At 39.6% G+C, this 24,342-nt stretch overlaps 3 gene segments (V, D, J or C); all 3 read right to left on the reverse strand.

Annotated features, from left to right (window-relative positions):
* Positions 1-3,054: 3,054 nt before the first annotated feature.
* On the reverse strand, positions 3,055-4,626 carry LOC113899362. The segment is given in 2 exon segments: positions 3,055-3,748; positions 4,519-4,626. Coding segments are annotated over 2 exon segments (432 nt in total).
* A 9,752-nt stretch (positions 4,627-14,378) lies between these two features.
* Positions 14,379-15,150, reverse strand: LOC113899380. The segment is given in 2 exon segments: positions 14,379-14,908; positions 15,099-15,150. Coding segments are annotated over 2 exon segments (582 nt in total).
* Positions 15,151-17,390: 2,240 nt separating this feature from the next.
* On the reverse strand, positions 17,391-18,466 carry LOC113899363. The segment is given in 2 exon segments: positions 17,391-17,929; positions 18,374-18,466. Coding segments are annotated over 2 exon segments (453 nt in total).
* Positions 18,467-24,342: the final 5,876 nt, after the last annotated feature.

Raw genomic sequence — 24,342 nt, forward strand, 5'->3', positions numbered from 1 at the left:
AAGTTCCTAACTCAGTTATTTTTCTTGTGAGATCATCTGCTCATGGTGAATCTCTATTGGTAGAATTAGTGATAGACTAATGACAGTTCTATTAAACAGTACTCATTAATTCTGTGATTTCTAAAGATACATTTGGTAAAGGGTTTAAAAGCAGGACACATTTGGTATAAGGATAGCACATGATTTTTTTTTAATTGGTAAGGATTATTTCTGAACGAAGATGAAAAAAGCAGGAATAATAAAGGCTTTTTAAAATCTGTTCACCATGTTTGGGTTGGCAAGCACTGTGTTTCCAATGGCCATGTGTTGCTGAAATACCATATGGACTTTTAACACCTTTGTTGGCTTATAGTTATGGAAGATGATATGAATGAGAATACCAGTTGATATCCAAATAACTATTTTTTGTATCCATTTTTCTAAAATTAGGAGAATTCCCTGCCTCACTGGGGGAATGAGTTAAGCACAATTTAAATCTTTAAAAAATATCTGGTGTTAACCACTTTACGAGAAATGCAATGTATTGGGAATTTTAATGGAAGAAAGATTTTGTGTTGGAATAAACTAAAGCTTCACAGGAAGACCTTAACAAAGTACTTGGGGACCTATCTCACTAACAATGATAGGAAAGAGGAGTAAAGACAGGAAAGAAGAAAAAGAAAGAGGGAGGGTGGAAGGAAAAGAAAGGAAAATAGAAGGATAGGATTAATGTGTTTATGAATGAATAAGTATTTTCAATATACCCATCTTCATTTGTGAAATCCGTGTGATGTTGACTTTCTCTTCTATTTTTTAAAAAGATATAACTCACCCTTTCAATATTTTATTGCATTCCTAGCAATGAGCGCCAAAGAATTGATGCTTTTGAACTGTGGTGTTGGAGTAGACGCTTGAGAGTTCCTTGGACTGCAAGGAGATCCAACCAGTCCATCCTAAAGGAGACCAGTCCTAGATGTTCATTGGTAGGATTAATTCTGAAGCTGAAACTCCAATAGTTTGGCCACATGATGCAAAGAGCTGACTTATTTGAAAAGACCCTGATGCTGGGAAAGATTGAGGGCAGGAGGAGAAGGGGACGACAGAGGAGAGATGGTTGGATGGCATCACTGACTCAATGGACATGGATTTGGGTGACTCCGGGAGTGGGGATGGACAGGGAGGCCTGGCGTGCTGCGGTTCATGGGGTCACAAAGAGTCAGACATGACTGAGCAACTGAACTGAACTGAACTGAACTAGCAATTATTAGTAACATCAGTCATAAATATTTCTTTACTCAATAAATATTTGTTGAACACTTACTATTTGTTGGGTACTGTGCTGATTACTGAGAACTTCAATAAACAAAAGGAATGAAAAGATATGTTTCAGGAAAAGTGAAGTAAGGAAACAGAAAGTGAGCTCAAAGGCTGTGAAGAGGAGGAAATGAGTGAAAAAATGACTGGAGGGATATGCTGATATTGGAAAAATGCTACAGCACCTCTCATTGTACTTTCCAAGATTGAGTACAAGTATCTGTTCCTTCATCTCTGACTCACAAATCAAAGCAATTTCCAAAGTATAAACACAGCAATATACGTTTAGGTACACATCCTGTGCAGCAGGATAGATTTCTCAGTCTTTTTGATGAGCCAAGAACATTATGTTAGTGATGCCACTCACATCAAGGGCCAGAATGCCTCCCTATTACTTTCTCTGTCTTGTGCTCTAATTTCCTCTATATCTTTTCTCTTGGGGAAAATGTGTGGCTAATAAGGAGCTAGGGATGTTTCAGAATCCTGCTACAATCAGTAAAAGATATTTCTACTGCTATTTGGATATTTAGAGGACTAGCATGTCTCTTTACAGAATTAAGGATTATTGCTTTTCTTGAGTCACAACATATGCCTTTTGTTCTAACACTTGACATTTTACCCTAAAATGTGTGTCACTTTCAGCTATGGGAAATTGTGATTCATTCCACTGACTTTCCAGTTGACTCACTATTTCAGGCTTTCTTCTTACTGTTGCTTCCAGAAAGGCCAGATTGAACTACACATGCTGAGATTTTGGAGCTTGACATTGGCAGATTTAAAAATAAATATCACAGTGGGTCTAAGACATATTAAGACAAATATAGGCAACTTTTAAAATCTCTTTGTGGCTTAGCTTTCTAAGAGGTACCATAGATCTCAGAATAACTCCCTAAATGGTAACAAGGATTAAAAGGTACTTTTAGGGCTTTCTAAAAGACACTGATTTTAAAGCTAAAAAGAAATAAATTTTTGATAGATTTGACAGTGTAAGAAAGGTAGTATGTTAGAATAAAACATACAAGTAAATATGAAAGTAAAAATATCATGTAAGATGTCAAAATAATTCTAGCAAACAGAAATAAAGCTAAGTTAATGGAAAAAATGGTCAAAAGATGGGAACAAGCATATGAACAAGGTTGAATGACAGAGTGCCAATATACAGAGAAAAAGTTGCTGAAAGCACTAGGGATCAGTAAGATGTCTATAGATAAGTACATTTCAATTGTTAAAATGAAAAAGGCTGGTAATTCTCAATTTTTAGAGGGTGCAAAATACACCTTTTCACTCCCTGTTGGTTTGAAGTATAATTGTTTATACGATTTGAATGGAAAGTTGTCACTTTATCAAAAAAATTAAATGCACCTTGTTTTGAAAATAGCCATTCCAGTTCAGAAATTTCATTACAATAGACGTGTCCTCATATATACAAAAGTCAATCTACAAATTTCTATAAAGAAAACACTCTTTAGGATAGCACAGTAATAGAAACAAATACTTATTAAGGTAAGCATAATTAATAATAGAACATTTCAGAGTAGTACACAAGCATTATAAAGAATGAATTGGACCACTTCCCAGGTGGCACAGTGGTAAAGAATCCTCCTACAATGCAGGAGACAAAGGAGACAAGATTTGATCCCTGGATCAGGAAGATCTTCTGGAGAAGGAAATGGCAACCCACTCCACTATTCTTCCCTGGAAAATCCCAAGGACAGAGGAGCCTGGCAGGCTACAGTTCTTGAGGTCTCAAAGAGTCGGACATGAAAGAAAACTTTGGAACAGGAGAATTATTTGTATTTTTCTCACTTTTAGGTTGAGACTAACACACTGGAACCAACATTTTATTGACATGAGAAAGAACCATGAAAAATTGCTAATGCTTCTCACTTTATTTGTATGTTGCAATTGGGATTCTTCGTATTCCCATAATTCCCAAAATTCTTCTCAGCCACATCAAACAATGATGCACTTCTTCCTTGTCCTTTTCTTCTTTTCTTTATCCATCTTCTTCCCTTTTCCTTCCCTTCATTTTCCTCATCTCTTACTGCTCTCTGACTCTCCTTCTAGATGACTCTAGATTTGCTCTCGTGACTGCTTCCCCACTGTGTCCCCCCTTCTTCCCACAAGAGAGGTGCTGCACAGGTGCAGCCCCGTCTGTCCCAGTATGCCTCTCTCAGGATGCAGTAGTACACAGCGGTGTCTCTCAGGGTGACCTGGGGCAGGACCAAGGTGCTGAACTTTCTGTCTGAAGCTATGGTCAGAGAGGCCATGCTGCTGTTCACTGTGCCTCGTAAGCCACGAATGACATACTGTGGACTCTGATTGGGATTTTGCTGATACCAATGTATATACTCATTTCCACCAATGGTAGAGTGGTTACAAGGCAGGGCTACATCCTGTCCTTCAACACAATCCATGGAGCTGGGCTGGGTGGTCTTAGCATCAATCACAGTCCCTGGGGGGTTAAGAAATCAACTTAGTTCCAGAGCACAAATAAACATAATTCTATGGATCAAGTGCATAAACCTCTAATAACTGTCTGGCCCTAACCCCTACTCCTGTGTTTCTATGTATGTCCTGGAAAAATATTATTGGTGTTCAATATTGGACTGCAAGAAGACAAAACCAGTTATCCAAAAGGAAATGAACCCTAAATATTCATTGGAAGGACTGATGCTGAAACTGGAACTCCAATAATTTGTACACCTGATGAGAAGAGCTGACTCATTGAAAAATACCCTGATGCTGGGAAAAACTGAAGACAAAACGAGAAGGGGGCATTAGAGCATGAGGTGGTTAAACAGTGTCACCATCTCAATGGACATTAATTTGAGCATATTCCAGGGGATAATAGAGGACTGAGGAGCCTGGCACACTGCTGTCCATTTGGTCATAAAAGTTGGATACAACTTAGTGACTGAAAAACAAAATTATGGAGACCAAAGATATGTGGCAAGAATCAGAGATCCATAGGCTTTGTTCCATGGGTCCTTGGCTCAATAAACCCAGAGATTTCCTACAACCTGCTTACTGCTAAGGACTCTTCTGGAATCATAGCCAAGGTTTAACCTGTCATGTAGAAGTTTGTGTCCCTAGCAAATCCATGATTGGTTCTGAATTCCATCACTATAATGCTGAATAAAGCACAGGGAGAGGAGTAGCGAGCAAATAACTCTTTGTGGTCCTTTGCCCTCAAGTCATCCCTTGTAGACACAGAACACTTACCCAAGGTCAGAAACACTGTTACTCCAGTCACCAGCCTCATACTTCAGGGACAAACCAGGATCATGGGCTCAGAGTTCAGGCTTGGGTCTGATCCTTGGCTTAAGGAGGTTCCAGAGAACAGAGGCAACAGCTGTCAGTAAAAACTTACAACCAGTGCAGATATCGCTGTGTTGTTGCTAGGACCTTCTCAGCCAATGATCAAGCAATCCCTTATCTAGGTCTTCCTCCCCTGTTTTAGTCATGTCCCCAAAAGATGGTGAAACATCCCCAGCTCACAGTGAAATCATGTCTGAAGTTTAATGTCTGCCTCTGGAAAAGGAATACCAATCACAATGATGTGTCTATGCACAACCATTGGTCTTTCATTTGTTTCTTAAGAAATTGGCTGATGCTCCATGAAGCTTGCAGAGCATAATATTTAATCCCAGAAAAATGTACTGAGCTCTGTGTAGTAAGATAATGAAAATTTCCATCCACATTCCAGAAAATGTAAGGAAGATTCAAAAGTAGGCAGTGATGTGCTCTGGGAGATGGAAAAAAATAACGTTGAGACTAAAAGCTACACATCCTGGAGCTTGGAGCTCTTGTAAGTGTTCTTGGAATCATGCATCTATCACCATCTAGGTAGACATTTTTCATGCATCTGTTCTTAATATACTAACTGATTGACATAGATAGAGTTCACCTCATCCTCTTTGAACAGTGGTCCATAATCCTCATATTCCCTATGCTGATGCTTGTGGGTGTTGTATAGCAAGGATGCTAAGGCAGAGGAATAGACAGAAAGGCAGGCAAAGTAGGTGGGGGGTGGGGTGGAGGTGGGTGTGAGTAGTATAAAAAGTCGGAGGAGGGAAAAAAGCGTGTAAGGAATAGAAAAGTGAAGGGATAATCAGAGCAAGGAAATAGGAAAGCAGTGTTTAGGGAGATACATGGAAAGGGCTTAAGCTATTTGGCTAAGATCCCCTTAATCCTTGACCACACACAGTCAACAAGGGATAAAAAGCTCAAGTTGTGTAAAGAAGATGAAAGCATGTCATTTTCCTTTTTTTGGGCACATCAATGGAAAACACATTTCCCTCCCTTTCTCCCAGAAACACTGTTTTCAGATGAATCAGCCTCCTCTTGTGACTGAATAGAAGAACTGCAGAGCTAAACCTGCACCAAAAGTCAGCAAGCAACTTTTTGAAAAGCTCCTCAAATTTGAAGGTAAATGGGCTTCCCAAGTGGTGTGAGTGGTAAAGAACTCACCTGCCAATGCAGGAGACTTAAGAGACCCATGTTCAATCCCTGGATCAGGAAGATCCCCTAGAGAAGGGCTTAGCAACCCACTTCAGTATTCTTGCCTGGGGAGCCTGGTGGGCTACAATCCATGACTCCCAGAGTTAGACACGATTGAAACAACTTACCACACAATACACACAACTTACTTGTAATACTTCTGTACTCATCTGTATTTTCTTGGTTCTAAATATCCCATAGAAGATTTTAATTATCTTTGCTTTCAGTTCAGTTCAGTTCAGTTGCTCAGTCATGTCCAACTGTGCGACCCCATGAACCGCAGCACACCAGGCCTCTGCAGTCATACGATTCTCATTTGTTGATCTCTTTTTCATTTGTCTCTAACCTTCCTATGTTTAAAATTTACTTCAAAGCCCATGTAATTCAATATTTATAAGAGTTTGATACATAATAGGCACTCAAGAATTACATGGTTTCTGAGTGAGCCGATGAATCATTATTCATGAATTTGATGAGAAATTGCATTAAACAACTGTTTAAATTACTCTGAAAACAATCCTCCAACTTTATGGGATGCCTGCCAAATAAAAGACTCCGATAGTATAAACAGAGGGTTATTATTGTGAAGAATGAACAATAGAATATAAACAATAAATCCAAGTCTAGCATGGAGGAAAATTGTACTGAAGACATAGGAGTAATGTTACACTAATCATGCTTTGTTCATTTAACAAATATTCATAAATACTTGCTGGAAGCATTGTTGTTCAGTCTCTAAGTCATGTCTGACTCTTTGCAACCCCATGAACCACAGCACACCACAATTTCTTGTCCTTCTCTGTCTCCAAAAGTTTTTTCAAGCCCATGTCCATTGTGTGGATGCTGTCATCCAATCATCTCATCCTCTGTCACCCCCTTCTCCTCCTGCCCTCAATCTTTCCCAGCATCAGGGTCTTTTCCAATGAGTCGGCTCTTCACATCAAGTGGCCAAAGTATTGGAACTTCAGCTTTAGCATCAGTCTTTCTAATGAATATTCTGGGTTGATTTCCTTTAGGATTGACCCGTTTGATCTCTTTGCTGTCCAAGAAACTCTCAAAGGTCTTCTGCAGCACCACAATTAGAAAGCCTTAATTCTTCGGCACTCAGCCTTCTTTAGGGTACAACTCTCACATCAGTATGACTACTGGAAAACCATAGCTTCAACTCTGTGTAGCTTTGTTGGCAAAGTGATGTCTCTGCTTTTTAATATGCTGTCTAGGTTTGACATAGCTTTCCTTCCAAGGATCAAGTGTCTTTTAATATCATGGTTGCAGACATCTTCTGCAGTGATTTTGGAGCCAAAGAAAATAAAATCTGTCACCGCTACCACTTTTCCCCCATCTATTTGCATTGAGTGTTGGGACCCCAGATACCACGATCTTAGTTTTTTAAAATTTGAGTTTGTCAGTGTTCTCCTTTACTCTCATCAAGAAGCTCTTTAGTTACTCTTCTCTTTCTGTCATTAGAGTGGTATCATCTGCATATGTGAAGTTGTTGGTATTTCTCCTGACAATCTTGATTCCAGCTTGTGATTCATCCAACCCAGCATTTCACATGATGTACTCTGAATATAATTTAAATAAGCAGGGTGACAGTACACAGCCTTGATGTATTCCTTTCCCAATTTTGAATCAGTTTGTTGTTCCATGTCTGGTTCTAACTGTTGCTTCTTGACCTGCATACAGGTTTCTCAGGAGGCAGGTAAGGTGGTCTGGTATTCCTATCTATTTAAGAATTTTCCAGTTTCTTCCGATCGATCCACATAGTCAAAGGCTTTAGCATAGTCAACGAAGTAGAAGTAGATGTTTTCTGGAATTCATTTGCTTTTTCTATGATCCAGTGAATGGTCTAGTGGTTTTCCCTACTTTCTTCAGCTTAAACCTGAATTTTGCAATAATGAGCTCATGATCTGAGCCACAGTCAGCTCCAGATCTTGTTTTTGCTGACTGTGTAGAGTTTCTCCATCTTTGGCTGCAAAGTATATAATCAATTTGATTTCTGTATTAACCCTCTGGTGATATTCATGTGTAGGGTGGGCTCTTGTGTTGTTGGAAGAGGGTGTTTTCTATGACCAGTGTGTTTTCTTGGCAAAACTCTATGACCAGTGTATTTTCTTGGCCTTTCCCTGCTTCATTTTGTACTCCAAGGCCAAACTTGCCTGTTATTCCGGTATCTCTTGACTTCCTGTTTCCATTCCAATCCCCTATCATGAAAAGGACATCTATTTTTGGTGGTATTTCTAGAAGGTCTTGTAGATCTTCATAGAACTGTTCTTTATAGATCCGTTTAGGTTCCAGTTTAAACCCATCATGTCACCATCACTGAGACATCCAGTCACCCTGTTCTGGGTCAAGTGCTTCCTCATACCCAAATCTTCTCCAAGGAGCCCTCTAAATAGTACACTCAGGATGACAATAAAAGTTTAAGATGCTTTTCACAGTTAGGAAAGTTATGTCTCATTTCTCAAAGATTAAAAAATTGGAACAGTAAAATCTGTCTCATAGGGTTTTAATATTTAACTTAGATAATGAATCGGAAATGCATCCTACAGTGCCTGACATATAGTAAGCTCAATAAATACCAACTTTCTATGTTCTACTAAAACCTCCTTTCCATTAATGTTCAGGGCTGTGACCTGATTTTTCACCTCCACATCAGTTCAGTAATGGACGCTTCTAGGAAATTTATTTAATCACTTGTTTTCCTGGAGATAGTCATTAATTTTCCTTATTCTTTTGGTGTGATAGCCAGCTAGCTACATTGATACACTCAGGGTGCTGAAAAGACACCGATGGAATGGTGAGGTTTGACTTTGATTTCCATAAAAATAGTGAAATCAAGGACACCTTGAATGTTTACTAGCTGCTGCTGCTGCTGCTAAATCACTTCAGTCGTGTCCGACTCTGTGTGACCCCATAGACGGCAGCCCACCAGGCTCCCCCATCCCTGGGATTCTCCAGGCAAGAACACTGGAGTGGGTTGCCATTTCCTCCTCCAATGCATGAAAGTGAAAAGTGAAAGGGAAGTCACTCAGTCGTGTCCGACTCTTAGCGACCCCATGGACTGCAGCCTACCAGGCTTCTCCATCCATTCCTAATAATGCCAAATGTCAATGGGTTAGTACCTTGCTAATACATGAGTGCATGCATACTAAGTCACTTCAGTCATGAAGCGACTCTATGGACTCTTTCTGACCCTGTGGACTGTAGCCTGCCAGGCTCCTCTGTCCATGGGATTCTCCAGGCAAGAATACTGATGTGGGCTGCCATACCCTCTCCAGGGGATCTTCCCGACCCAGGGATCGAACCTGAGACTCCTGCGGCTCCTGCATTGCAGGCGGATTCCTTACCGCTGAGCCGCCAGGGGAGTCCTAATACTATATACCAAAGGGCAAAAGTCACATTTGTATCCCAGAGAGATGAAAAAGACCAATAACACATTTCTCATCTATGGTCTATTAAGAGAAGGGTTACCCATGGTCGGAAGTCATGCTTGTTTCACAAATGTGTTCTTACTTAAATATTTCAGGAGCAGTAAAGGAAGACTAGAATGAAAGCACCTAAATTTCAGTTTTAGTTCTTGTTACCTTATAATTAGTAGGATGTCCTCATGTATCATTTTAGTTTTTATTGGAGTATTATATTCATGTGAAAAAATGTAATATAAGGGTACAGCCTAGTAAATTTTCATGAAACCAACACTCTTATAACCAGCACTCAGATCAAGAAACAGAGCATTACCAGCCCTTCAGTGCTCTCTTTATGATATTGTCCCACATATAACAATATTCTGATTTCTGCCAGTGTAAATTAGCTACGTCAGCTTATGTATCCTATAGGAATGACATGTTTATTGACTATCTGCATATCTTTTGTTGTCAAAAACCTACTTCAGACTTTTGTCTTTTCTATCAATTTGTTTGTTTTCTTGTTGATTTGAAAGAGATATTTTTAAATTAAAATGATCCCTTTGATGATGTATGTGATCGATATTTGATAATATGTTATTTTTGATAATCAATATTAAATTTCATAAGATAATAATACTGTAAATATATTCACTAGTTATCCTTTAATAGATTTTCCAGTTATCTTTTTAACTTTTGAAATAATTTTAATATAGATCAGTTTTTTAATGAAGCGTAGTTGGTTTACAATGTTGTGCCCATCTCTGCTGTACAGAAAAGTGACAAAAATGAATGTATATATGAATATAGATTCATTTTGGTGCTTAGCGATACTTGTGTCTTGCTTAAGAAATGGGTATCTAACACAAAGTAATGAACAAGTTCTGAATTTTTTCTATTAACTTCATGCATTATTCTTACATTCAGATCTGCATTCTGACTGCTATTTATAAATCTTTTATCCTTGGCACATGGATGCAAATGTTTTCCAATTTTTAGTGTAATACCTTTCCAGTATCAATTTTATCACAAAATTTTACTTTGTCACCCTCCGCATCTGGTCATATCATTCTCCTTTATTTCAGGTTTTTCTTCTATTTTTAGAATTTTTCTTTACCTTTTATAGTTATCATGTATTTATTCCATGGGTGATCTGGTTTTCTGAGTTTTTGTTCTAACTACTAAAATGAATTATTTTCTGAAGTTTTCTCATCATCTTTGTGCCCAGGATGCTTCTTCTCTATGTTCTGCATTGTGTATACACTTGTTACTTGTTTATTTAAAAATCACTTAGTGTGTTGCCAGTTTTATGCAATTCTGGTGTAATGAACAAATTAGATATTCTTCTAACTTTAGATTCAATCCCTCAGATGTGCAAACAGCTAGAATCTGTGAAACATTAGAATCCTCAGTGTGCACTGCCAACAATCTCTTCCTGATTCAATTTATTAATGTGTTAGCTACAGGGAAAAAACAGTTAAAAGACAGAGTGTGCCAATGGAGCTCCAAGTTACTAACTCCTATTATTTTTCTCATGAGATCATATACTCATGAATCTCTATTGGTAGAATTAGTGATAGAACTAACAACAGTTCTGTTAAACAGCACTCATTAATTCTGTAATTTCTAAAGATAAGTTCAGTAGAATGTTTTAAAGCAGGACACCTTTGGTATAAGAATGGCACTTGATTTTTTTTCTTTTTGGTAAGGATTGTTTCTGAACAGAGATGAAAAAATAGAAATCAAAAAAGGCTTTTTAAAATCTGTTCACTACTTTTGGGTTGGCAAGCACTGTGCTTCCTTGGGCATCAGTTCAGTTCAGTTCAATTCAGTCGCTCAGTCACGTTGAACCCTTTGAGACCCCATGAATTGCAGCACGCCAGGCCTTCCTGTACATCAGCAACTCTCGGAGTTCATTCAAACTCATGTCCATCGAGTCGGTGATGCCATCCAGCCATCACATCCTCTGTCATCCCCTTCTCCTCCTGCCCCAGAGTCTTTTCCAATGAGTCAACTCTTCACATGAGGTGGCCAAAGTACTGGAGTTTCAGCTTTAGCATCATTCCTTCCAAAGAATACCCAGGACTGATCTCCTTCAGGATGGACTGGCTGGATCTCCTTGCAGTCCAAAGGACTCTCAAGAGTCTTCTCCAACACCACAGTTCAAAAGCATCAATTCTTCGGCACTCAGCTTTCTTCACAGTCCAACTCTCACATCCATACATGACCACTGGAAAAACCATAGCCTTGATTGACAGACCTTTGTTGGCAAAGTAATGTCTCTGCTTTTCAAAATGCTATCTAGGTTGGTCATAACTTTCCTTCCAAGGAGTAAGCGTCTTTTAATTTCATGGCTGCAATCACCATCTGAAGTGATTTTGGAGCCCCCCAGAATGAAGTCTGACACTGTTTCCCCATCTATTTCCCATGAAATGATGGGACCAGATGCCATGATCTTAGTTTCTGAATGTTGAGCTTTAAGCCAACTTTTTCACTTTCACTTTTTCACTTTCATCAAGAGGCTTTTTAGTTCTTCTTCACTTTCTGCCATAAGGGTGGTGTCATCTGCATATCTGAGGTTATTGATGTTTCTCCTGGCAATCCTGATTCCAGCTTGTGTTTTTTCCAGTCCAGCGTTTCTCATGATGTACTCTGCATATAAGTTAAATAAGCAGGGTAACAATATACAGCCTTGACACAATAGTAGGATGCAAATTCTATTCAAGGTCCCATAGACTATAAACTAGGAGACACTGGTACACATCCAGGGACATAAAACAAGGTGCAAAATTTCATGGTCTAAAGGTATTGAAATCCTACAGTCTGTTTTCTAATCACCTTGGAATTATGTTAGAAATCACTATCAAAAGATATTTGAAAATAACCACATATTTTCCAGGGCAATGTGACATTTACTAAGAGAGATATTTGACTTAGCCTGACCATCTTTTTATATGCTTATTTCCTTACCACATAGCTCTCTGATGAAGTGTCTGTGTAGATCTATCGTCCAGTTTTCAACTAAATTGTTTTCTTCCTGCTGAGTCTAGAAGGTTCATTGTTTTCTGAACACAATCTTTTGATGAAAATGTATTTTGCAAATATTTCCTGTCATTCTGTGGTTTATCTTTTTCCTTCTCTTAACAGTGTCTTTTTGCAGAGCAAACATTTTTAATTTTGATGAAATCTAAGTTTGTTCATGGATCATGCTCTTGGTGTCATGTCAAAATTCTTTTTGTCTAGCCCTAGGTCATGAAGATATTCTCTTATGTTTTTCTTAAAAGACTTGGCAATTTTACATCTTACACTTGGATGTATGGTTCATTTTGAGGCTGTACCCACATTTTTGTATAAGGTGTGATATTTAGGCCGAGTTTCAATTATTTCCCAAGAATATCCAATTGTCCCAACATCATTTGCTCATAAGACTGTGTTGCCTCCATTGAATTGTCTTTGCACTTTGTAAAAAAAATAAATCTTCCCTACTTGTGTAGATTTACTTCTATACACTTACTCAGTGACATAAACTTGTTAATTATATTCTTTTATTACCCTTTTAACATTATAGAACTTGTAGAATAACTTTCTTTTTAGTTACTTATATTTATAATTTGTGTTTTTTTTCTTTTTCCCTTGAAAATTCTACCTAGAAATATTTAAATCTTATCGATCATTTTAACATAATTAACTTTGTATTTCATGGCTATTCCTATAGCTTTCTTTGTATTTCACCAATCCAACATTTTATTATTTACTTCTTTCAGTTTATGTTGGGTTTAATTCACTTTTCTATCATCTTTCGCTGAAAGCCTAGATGATAGTTTTTCAACCTTTTTTCTTTAGTTAAATAACCATTTTAAAAGATAAATTTCCTTTTATGTATTATTTTAGCTGCATCTCCTACATATTTATATAATGTGCTCTCACAATATTTACTTTCAAAATATTTTCTAAAGTCATAGTAATTGTTTCTTTAACCTATGGTTATTTTTAAGTTAGTGTATGTATTCCAAATATTTGAAAGTTTCTACAGACATCTCTTTGTACTAGATATTCTGTATTATCTCCATTTTGAAGAATAAATTTTATATAATTACAGTTTTCTTAAATATATTAAGATTTTTATGACCAAGCAGATCGTGTGTGTGTGTGCTTGTGTATTTCATCTACACAGCAGGGTGTGGCTGCAGCTCAGCTGCAGGTTTGGGTACAGGTTGCAGGGGAGCACCTGGCACTTGCTGCACAGATGTAGGTGGCTGAGTCTCCAGGCTGGGAAGTTGCGATGTGCAATGAGAGCTGTTTGGCACTCTTATTGAGGGAAACTGTGAACCTCCATCTTCCATTTCATTCATAACTGAACATATGGCTATCAAGAATGCAGGTCCTTTAGCAGGATATTGCCAGTGCCACAGGAGATAGTCAAACACACCCTTTCATAACCACAGTTCAGAATGGAAATCTCTCCTTCTTGGACTGTCAAAGACTGAGGGCTCTCTTTCACCTGCTCTTGATCACTTTTTTCCTGCTGTTGTCCACTCACCCCTACTTAAAGAGATTAAAAAGTAGTTAGTTCCACAGACATCTATTTCTTTCTTGGAGTTTCTGTGTGCATGAGCTTGTTTGTAATCCAGTTTTCTTGGTCCACTTAATTGATGAGATATCCTAGGCTTTCTCCTCCACAACTCACAGCCTAGTTGAAGCCACAGAAGCGAAAATGATGCCCCGTGTTTTGTCCATCATTTCTGGCATCAGTGCTCAGTGGCAACTCAAGTTCCTCTTCTACTCTTCTCAGCCAGCTAGAACTCTAAGTTCATATCTGCTTTAAGTTTTTCAGTAGGCCCCACCCTCTCACAAACTGGATAATATCTTTATTGGAGTGATTTCATTTAATTCCTTTCACTTTTTAACATTTTTGAGTTCACCGTGTGTACTTAGTCACTCAGTAAGTCCGACTCTTTGAGACCCCATGCACTGGAGCCTGCCAGGCCCCTCTGTCCATGAGATTTCCCAGTGTTTCCCAAGAATACTGGAGTGGGTTACCATTTCCTCCTCCAGAGGATCTTGCCAACCCTGGGATCAAACCCATGTCTTCTACATCTCCTCCATTGGTTGGCAAATTCTTTACCATTGGGAAGCTGTGGTCAAATATTTATTTTAATTCTATCCTCTTATCAACTACTCTGCTAGTTCCCAGTTAGAAGTTTCTAGTGCAGAAGGAGATACATGCTGAGAAGGAAAGATAAAGACCAAAGTCCATAATCTGTAGGGCCAAAAGGTGTCTGTGGTTAAAACTGTACTGATAAAGGTGAGTAACATTAAGCATTGCAGATGCCCTGTGGTGGCCTCACAGTGTGACTGTGGCTGGAGGAGGGGCTGAGCCCCACGGAGGGTTTGTGTACAGGCTGCAGGTGCCTGGGGAGCACTGTGCTGCACAGCACAGAAGTAAGTGCCTGAGTCTGTGGTCTGCGAAGAGGAAATGTACAGTGAGCTGCGGCCTTCTTTAGGAACTGTCGTGGCATTTAATCTTCCATCTTGCTTTGTCCCTGAAGAAATGTAAAACAGGTGGATGATGCGGCCCCCAGGGTTCTGAAGATACCAATTCACAGTCTGTGAGGAAGTGGAAAAATTACAGTGAAGCGTGTAGCTGGCTCCCTCCTGGAGACTCAGGGCTGGGGGACTCTGCTCCACATCCACTCCTTGCACACCTAATGAGGAAAGAGAAAGTCACTGGTGAGGGTCACTGTAACTCCTACTAAACCCTGAAAGTGCCCTCCCCATCCCCATAGATGATGAGAAGGATAAAAAGTCTGCAGGACTTGTCAGCTCCTCTCCCTCCCCCAACAATAAAGCAGTGCCTCATTCCTTCAGATCCCCTGTGGGGCAGCCCCAACTCACAGCAAACCTGGGCAAACAAAATCCCCAGCACAGTGCCTGCTAGCCCCTTCATGATGCTTCCTCTTCTTGTTGGGACATTTTCACTGCAAGATACTTAACTAAACCCTGAGGGAGTGAGTGTCATAAGTCGTTCCTGCTCCTGCAGCCAATCAGCTCACCCAACAAATCCTGCTCAGGTGACACTGACAGGACGCCCCACCCTCCCACTGCAACCAACTCAGAATGTGCGGGCAGGGGTAGAGTGAGAGAAGGAAATAGGTCATTATTTTATGACTTAAGGGATACTTTCTGAGAACATTTTGGAGAAGGCAGACCCTGATTAGGAATTTGGGAGAATTTTAGGGGAAAGAAAGCAAAACTTAATTATATAGCCCCATCCTTCTCTCACATGGCATGGATGCAGTAGATTCTTCCTTAATGAAATACTGTTTCTCACAAGTGCTGAGGATGAAGCTTTTGCTTCTCTTATGCACTTACTTGTGGTTCTGAAGGCTGCTCATGAATCGGCATGATCAGAAGTTGCTTCTATTGGCTGGAACACTTTGCTCTACTAAACAGTATTATTTAAAAATTTTATTTTTTAAAATTAATTTATTTCTAATTGGAGGATAATTGCTTTACAATATTGTGTTGGTTTTTGCCATACAATGATGTGAATCAGCCAGAAGTATACATATGTCCCCTCCTTTTGAGTCTTCCCCCCATTCCTCTAGGTTGTCACGGAGCTCTGTGTTGAGCTCCCTGCATCATACAGCAACTTCCCACTAGCTATCTCTTTTACATATGGTAAAGCATATGTTTCAATGCCTCTCTCTCAATTTTTCCCACTCTCTACCTCCCCTACTGTGTCCAAAGTCTGTTCTCTATGTCTGTGTCTCTATTTTTGCCCCACAAATAGGGTCCATCAACAGATGAACAGATAAAGAATTTGCCACACTTATATACAATGGAATATTTCTCAGCTATAAAAAAAAAAAGCATTTGAGACAGTTCTAGTGAGGTGGATAAGCCTAGAGCCTGTTAAACAGAGTGACGTTAAGTCAGAAAGAGAAAAAAAATTATATATTAGTGCATATATATGGATGCTATAAAAATGGTACTGATAACATTAAAAGTTATATATATTTATTTTAGACTCAGCCTGCATTGAGAGCAATATTAGTTATCTTAACCACCAGGTGGACATTGAAAATTGAATTGTAATAGTTTTATTTTTATTAAAGTGAAAGTGAATAAGTTATTTTTTTAAATTTCTATTGTAAACACATTTTTAAACTGTTGATTACTAGTTTTGTATTATGCTTTTTAATTTTAGTAGGCTATTTTAGAGAAAAATAAGTGCTTTTGAAACCATATGAAGACAATTTTAGTTTGTGCTCTTATCTCAGACTCTGTAAATAATATCGATTCTCTGTCAGTAGATTTGGGGGTAAAAGGGATGGAAGATGAAGACCTGTATATTTTCACTGCCTTGAAAGTAAAGTGATCTGCAGACACTAACGTTCAGATGGACAGTTCAAGAATGGTTCAGTAGTAGCAGCACGTAGGCCTAGCTGCTCCAAGGCATGTGCGATCTTAGTTCTCCAACCAGGGACGGAACCTGTGTCCCTTGCACTGGCAGGCAGATTCTTTACCACTGAGCCACCAGGGTAAGCCCCACATGCTGCTTGCATGCCTGCATGCTAAGTCGCTTCATCATGTCTGATTCTTTGCAACTCTAAAGACTGTAGTCTGTCAGGCTCCCCTGTCCATGGGATTCTCCAGGGAAGAATACTGGAATGGGTTGCCATCCCCTCCTCCAGGGGATCTTCCTGAACCAAGAATTGAACCTGGGTCTCTTGCAGCTCCTGCATTGCAGGTGGATTCTTTACTGCTAAGCCACGGGGGAACCCCCATGTGCTGCTTAGGGATTATCAAATTGATGAAAATGCCTTACAAAGGCAGGGTTTCCAGACCTGCCTAGAAAGTGAAAAATTATTATTCACTTAATTTTTGTTTCTTTCAAAAAACTTCTTCATGGGAAATATGAATGTTCTAGACTAGCAACAATAACATTTCAGATCTTTCTCAGAGAGAGCAATTTGTTTCTGGTAAGCGGAACAACTGTAACACATCAGAGTCTAGACTTGGCCTTGGAGCCAAATGAGAGAAGCCTTTGGTACAAGGAGAATTATTTGTATGTTTCCCACTTCTTATGTTGGGACTAGCACACTGAAACCAACATTTGATTGACATGAGGAGGAGCCATAAATATTATTAATACCTCTTACTTTATTGCTATGTTAAAATTATGATTCTGACATGCCTCAAAATTCTTCTCAGATTCATCAGTAAACTAGGTGCTTATTCCTTGTCCTTTTTCTCTTCTTTTCTTTATGCATCTTCTTCCCTTTCCTTTCCCTTCATTTTCCTCATCTCTTACTGCTCTCTGACTCTCCTTCTAGATGACTCTAGATTTGCTTCTGTGACTGCTCTCCCCACTCTGTCCCCACTTCTTCCCACCAGAGATATTGCACAGGTGCAGCCCCGTCTGTCCCAGTGTGCCTCTCTCAGGACGCAGTAGTACACAGCGGTGTCTCTCAGGGTGACCTGGGGCAGAACCAAGGTGCTGGACTTTCTGTCTGAAGCGATGGTCAGAGAGGCCGTGCTGCTGTTCACTGTGCCTCGTAAGCCATGAATGACATACTGTGGACTCTGATTGGGATTTTGCCGATACCAATGTATATAGTCCTTTCCACCAACCGTAGAGTGGTTACAAGGCAGGTTTACATCCTCTCCTTCAGCACAATCCATGGAGCTGGGCTGGGTGGTCTTAGCATCAATCACAGTCCCTAAAGGGTCAAGAAAATAAAATTATCCCCTGACAACAAATCAGTGTAATTCTGTGGATCAAGGGCACAACACTCCCCAAACTGTCTGGACCTACCCCTACTCCAGTGTTTTTATCTATGTCCTGAGAAATATTATTGGTGCTTATTTTATAGGGACCAAAGACACACGGCAAGAATCTGAGAACTCTATAGGCTTTATCTCGGGGTCCTTGGCTCAATAACCCCAGAGAGTTCTTCCAACCTGCTTACTGCTAAGGTCTTTTCCGCATCATGGCTATGAATTAACCTGTCATGTAGAAATTTGTACTCCCTAGACAATGCATAGATCTGTTCTCAATTCCATTGCTATAATGCTGAATAAAACACAGGGAGAGGAGTAGACAGCAAATGACCCTTACGGTTCCTTGGCCTCAAAGTCATCCCTTGTAGACACAAAACACTTACCCAAGGTCAGAAAAACAGTTACTCCATTCACCAGCCTCATATTTCAAGGACAAATCAGGATTGTGGGCTCAGACCTCACACTTGTGTCTGCTCCTAGGCTTGTTTCCAGAGAACAGAAACAACTGCTGCTGTTAGAGACTTACAACCAGTGCAGGTATCTGTTGCAGTGTGTTGTTGCCAGGATCTGTCAGCCAATGATCAAGCAGTTCCTTGTCTAGGTCTTCCTTCCCTATTTTAGTAATGTCCTCCAAAGAAGGCGAGACATCCCCAACTCACAGGGTGTGTGCTGCCATCCTCTGTGAAGTTTAAAGTCTGGCTCTGGAAAAGGAAAACTGATCATGATGGTGTGCCTATCCAGAACCATTGCTCTTTCTTTTCTTCTTCAAATACATTTTCTAATGTTCCATGAAGCTTGTGGAAAACATTGTTTGATCCCAGAAAACTGTACTGAGCTGTGCATTGTAAAGAGATAAAAATTCCCATCCATGTTCTAGCAAATGTATGTGAGATTTCAAAGTAGGCTGTGATTGCTCTGAGGGACAGGAAATATTAATAACATTGGGATAGAAAACTAAACATCTTCAGCTCGGACATTGGATCTCAGCATCCTGAAAAGGTCCTTGGAATCATGCATCTGTCTGCATCTAGGCACACATTTCTCAATACATCTGTTCTTGATATAGTAACTGATGACACAGATGGTAGTCTCCTCATCTTCCTTGAACAATGGTCCTTAATCCTTATGTCCTCTATGCCCATGTTTGTAGGTGCTCTGCACCAAAGATGCTGAGACAGAGAGAAAAGACAGAAGGGAAAGCAAACTCTCTGAGGTGGAGAAGGGTGGAGGTGGATGATCCTGGCAGAAAAAGAGGAGTGAAGAGAAAAGAGCGTAAGGAATAGGGAAGGGAAGAGTTAACCAGGGTGGGAAATGGGAAAGCAATGTTTAGGGAGGTACATGGAAAAGATTTAGGCTACCACATGCACTAAACAAAGGATTATAAAATCAAGTTGTCTAAAGATGATGAAAATCTTTTTTTTTTTTTTTTCACTTTTCTGTGGAACATCAATGGAAAACATAAACTTCTTTCCTTGACAGCCAGAAAAGACCGCTGTTTCCAAATGATGCAGCCCTCTCTACTGACTGAATAAATGAACTACAGAGCTAAACTCCCACAGGATGTCAACCTTTTGAAATGTTTCTCAGATTGAAAGATGAATATCCCAAGCACCTCCTACAGCTCAATTCCAGAAAAATAAACGACCCAATCAAAAAATAGTCCAAAGAACTAAATAGACATTTCTCCAAAGAAAACATACAGATGGCTAACAAACACATGAAAAGATGCTCAGCATCACTCATTATCAGAGAAATGCAAATCAAAACCACAATGAGGTATCATTTTACGCCAGTCAGAATGGCTGTGATCCAAAAGTCTACAAGCAATAAATGCTGGAGAGGGTGTGGAGAAAAGGGAACCCACTTACACTGTTGGTGGGAATGCAAACTAGTAGAGCCACTATGGAGAACAGCGTGGAGATTCCTTAAAAAACTGGAAATAGAACTGCCTTATGACCCAGCAATCCCACTGCTGGGCATACACACTGAGGAAACCAGAATTGAAAGAGACACGTGTACCCCAATGTTCATCACAGCACTGTTTATAATAGCCAGGACATGGAAGCAACCTAGATGTCCATCAGCAGATGAATGGATAAGAAAGCTGTGGTACATATACACAATGGAGTATTACTCAGCCATTAAAAAGAATACATTTGAATCAGTTCTAATGAGGTGGATGAAACTGGAACCTATTATACAGAGTGAAGTAAGCCAGAAAGAAAAACACCAATACAGTATACTAACACATATATATGGAATTTAGAAAGATGATAACAATAACCCTGTATATGAGACAGCAAAAGAGACACTGATGTATAGAACAGTCTTTTGACTCTGTGGGAGAGGGATAAGGTGGGATGATTTTGGAGAAAGGCACTGAAACATGTATAACATCATATATGAAACAAGTCTCCAGTCCAGGTTCGATGCACGATACTGGATGCTTGGGGCTGGTACACTGGGACGACCCAGAGGGATGGTACAGGGAGGGAGGAGGGAGGAAGGTTCAGGATGGGGAACACATGTATACCTGTGGCAGATTCATGTTGATATATGACAAAACCAATACAATTGTATTGTAAAGTTGTAAAAGTTAAAAAAAGTAAAGTTAAAAAAAATTAAAAAATAAATCATTAAAATATCCTAGGGAAAAAAAAAAAAAAAGAAAGGTGAATATCCCTGGTATCTCAGTCGGTAAAGAATCTATCTGCAGTGTAAGCAATGGGAATTTGATCTCTGGATCAGGCTAGCTTCCTGAAAAGGAATTGGCTACCCACTCCAGTATTTTCGACGATCCAGTGGATGTTGGCAATTTGATCGCTGGTTTCTCTGCCTTTTCTAAAACCAGCTTGAACATCTGGAAGTTTATGGTTCAGGTATTGCTGAAGCCTGGCTTGGAGAATTTTGAGCATTACTTTACTAACATGTGAGATGAGTGCAATTGTGTGGTAGTTTGAGCATTCTTTGCATTGCTTTTCTTTGGGATTGGAATGAAAACTGACCTTTTCCAGTCCTGTGGCCACTGCTGAGTTTTCCAAATTTGCTGGCATATTGAGTGCAGCACTTTCACAACATCATCTTTCAGGATTTGAAATAGCTCAACAGGAATTCCATCACCTCCACTAGCTTTGTTCGTAGTGATGCTTCCTAAGGCCCACTTGACTTCACATTCCAGGATGTCTGGCTCTAGGTGAGCGTGAGTGATCACACCTTCGTGATTATCCTGGTCGTCAAGACCTTTTTTATACAGTTCTTCTGTGTATTCTTGCCTCCTCTTCTTAATATCTTCTGCTTCTGTTAGGTCCATACATTTCTTTCCTTTGTTGTGCCCATCTTTGCATGAAATGTTCCCTTGGTGTCTCTAATTTTCTTGAAGAGATCTCTGCTGCTGCTACTGCTGCTAAGTCGCTTCAGTCGTGTCCGACTCTGTGCAACCCCATAGACAGCAGCCCACCAGGCTCCACCACGCCTGGGATTCTCCAGGCAAGAAGACTGGAGTGGGTTGCCATTTCCTTCTCCAATGCATGAAAGTGAAAAGTGAAAGTGAAGTCGCTCACTCGTGTCCGACTCTCAGGGACCCCATGGACTGCAGCCCAACAGGCTCCTCCGTCCATGGGATTTTCCAGGCAAGAGTACTGGAGTGGGGTGCCATTGCCTTCTCTGGAAGAGATCTCTAGTCTTTCCCATTCTGTTGTTTTCCTCTATTTCTTTGCACTGATCACTGAGGAAGGCTTTCTTATCTCTCCTTGCTATTCTTTGGAACTCTGCATTCATTTGGGTATATCTTTCCTTTTCTCCTGTGCCTTTCACCTCTCTTCTTTTCACAGCTATTTGTAAGGCCTCCTTAGACAGCCATGTTGCTTTTTTGCATTTCTTTTTCTTGGAGATGGTCTTGATCCCTGTTTCCTGTACAATGTAACAAACCTCCATCCATAGTTCCTCAGGCACTCTATCTAACAGATCTAGTCCCTTAAATCTATTTCTCACTTCCACTGTATAGTCATAAGGGATTTGATTTAGGTCATCAAAATAGCAAGAGAGTTCCAGAAAAACATCTATTTCTGCTTTATTGACTATGCCAGAGCCTTTGGCTGCGTGAATCACAATAAACTGTGGAAAATTCTTCAAGAGATGGGAATACCAGACCACCTGACCTGCCTCTTGAGAAACCTGTATGCAGCTCAGGAAGCAACAGTTAGAACTGAACATGGACCAACAGACTGGTTCCAAATGGAAAAGGAGTACATCAAGGCTGTATATTGTCACCCTGCTTATTTAACTTATATGCAGAGTACATCATGAGAAACACTGGGCTGGAAGAAGCACAAGCTGGAATCAAGATTTCCAGGAGAAATATCAACAACCTCACATATGCAGATGACACCACTCTTATGGAAGAAAGTAAAGTAAAGAGCCTCTTGATGAAAGTGAAAAAGGAGAATGAAAAAGTTGGCTTAAAGTTCAACGTTCAGAAAACTAAGATCATGGCATCTGGTCCCATCACTTCATGGCAAATAAATGGGGAAACAGTGGAAACAGTGTCAGACTTTATTTTTCTGGGCTCCAAAATCACTGCAGATGGTGACTGCAGCCATGAAATTAAAAGACGCTTACTACTTGGAAGAAAAGTTATGACCAGTCTAGACAGCATATTAAAAAGCAGAAATATTACTTTGCCAACAAAGTTCCATCTAGTCAAGGCTATGGTTTTTTCAGTGGTCATGTATGGATGGGAGAGTTGGACTATAAAGAAGGCTGAGCGCCAAAGAATTGATGCTTTTGAACTGTGGTGTTGGAGAAGACTCTTGAGAGTCCCTTGGACTGCAAGGAGATCCAACCAGTCCATTCTAAAGGAGATCAGTCCTGAGTGTTCATTGGAATAAATGATGTTGAAGCTGAAACTCCAATACTTTGGCCACCTGATGCGAAGAGCTGACTCATTTGAAATGCCCCTGATGCTGGGAAAGATTGAGGGAAGGAGGAGAAGGGGACAACTGAGGATGAGATGGTTGGATGGCATCACCAACTCCATGGACATGGGCTTGGGTGGACTCTGGTGGTTGGTGATGGACAGGGAGGCCTGGCATGCTGCAGTTCATGGAGTTGCAAAGAGCCAGACATGACTGAGCGACTGAACTGTGCTGAACTGAACCCACTCCAGTATCCTGCCTGGGTAAATCCATGCACAGAAGAGTCTGGTGGTCTGCAGTCCATGGTGTCCCCAGAGCTGGACACGACTGAGATACACACATCTTAGTTGTATGACCTCTGTTTTCATCTGTGTTTTCTTAGTTTTAAACCACTCCACAAATTGTTTTCATTGTTTCTGGCCACTTTCTTTGTCACACATCCTCAGTTGTTGGCTTCTTTGTAGTTTTCCTTTTGTCTTTTATCTTCCCATATTTAAAGTTTATTCAATGTTTATAAAGAGAGGTTGGTACACTTAAAGCACTCAAGAGTTACCTGTTTTCTGAATGAATAGATGAGTTGTTATTCATGAACTTAGTGAAAGAAGTTATGCTGAACAACTCTTGAAATTATTCCAAAAGCAATATTTCAATACTATAGAAGTCAAGTTAAACAAAAGACTCCAACAGGATAAATAGAGGGTTATATTTGTGGACAAAATTCAAGAACAGATAACAAACATCACAAGTCTAGGATAGAGGAAAATTAAACCAATGATATGGGAATAAATATTATTCCCATATAAATATTTAACAAATATTCATAAATATTCTTTGGTAGTCTGTTATGTGGCAGATCACACACACACAATTCAACACCCACTACTATTGAAAATATAGGAACAACTAAAAATGAATTCATTTGAGCTATGTAGGAATATATTATTTTACTATATTAGCAAAAGGTAGAAAAAAAAACAAACGTTTTTGTTTCTTGGGTTCTTTGACTTTATTTTTTTAGAAGGCTGTACGAAACATTTCAAAGTGGCATTTTAAATAATAACAAAAACTAAAAAAATGGAAACCAAAATATGAAGAATCTAAAAATAAGTTTTTTAGCCTATTGGCTCTTTTCAGAATTCTTAATTTTAGAAGATTATATCTTGACCATATGAGGTAAAGTGATCTTTCTTTGCTTGATGAAAACCGAAATAGTGTACTTTATTTACTTTTAAAAAGTCAAGAGAATTTGATGAAAGGCTAACGTCTCTGCATGATGAATATTCCCAACAATCCAAAAATAAAAGAAAAATTCCCAAATCTAATAAAGGGTATCAATGAAAATATCAAAGTCAATATTACTCCCTACAGGATCACAAACAAGACAGGTACTTCTATTCACTACTTCTATTCACTGTCCTAATGGAGGGCCTCGGATCAAA

The sequence above is a fragment of the Bos indicus x Bos taurus genome, chromosome 10 (assembly GCF_003369695.1).
Source record: "Bos indicus x Bos taurus breed Angus x Brahman F1 hybrid chromosome 10, Bos_hybrid_MaternalHap_v2.0, whole genome shotgun sequence".
Classification (NCBI taxonomy): domain Eukaryota; kingdom Metazoa; phylum Chordata; class Mammalia; order Artiodactyla; family Bovidae; genus Bos; species Bos indicus x Bos taurus.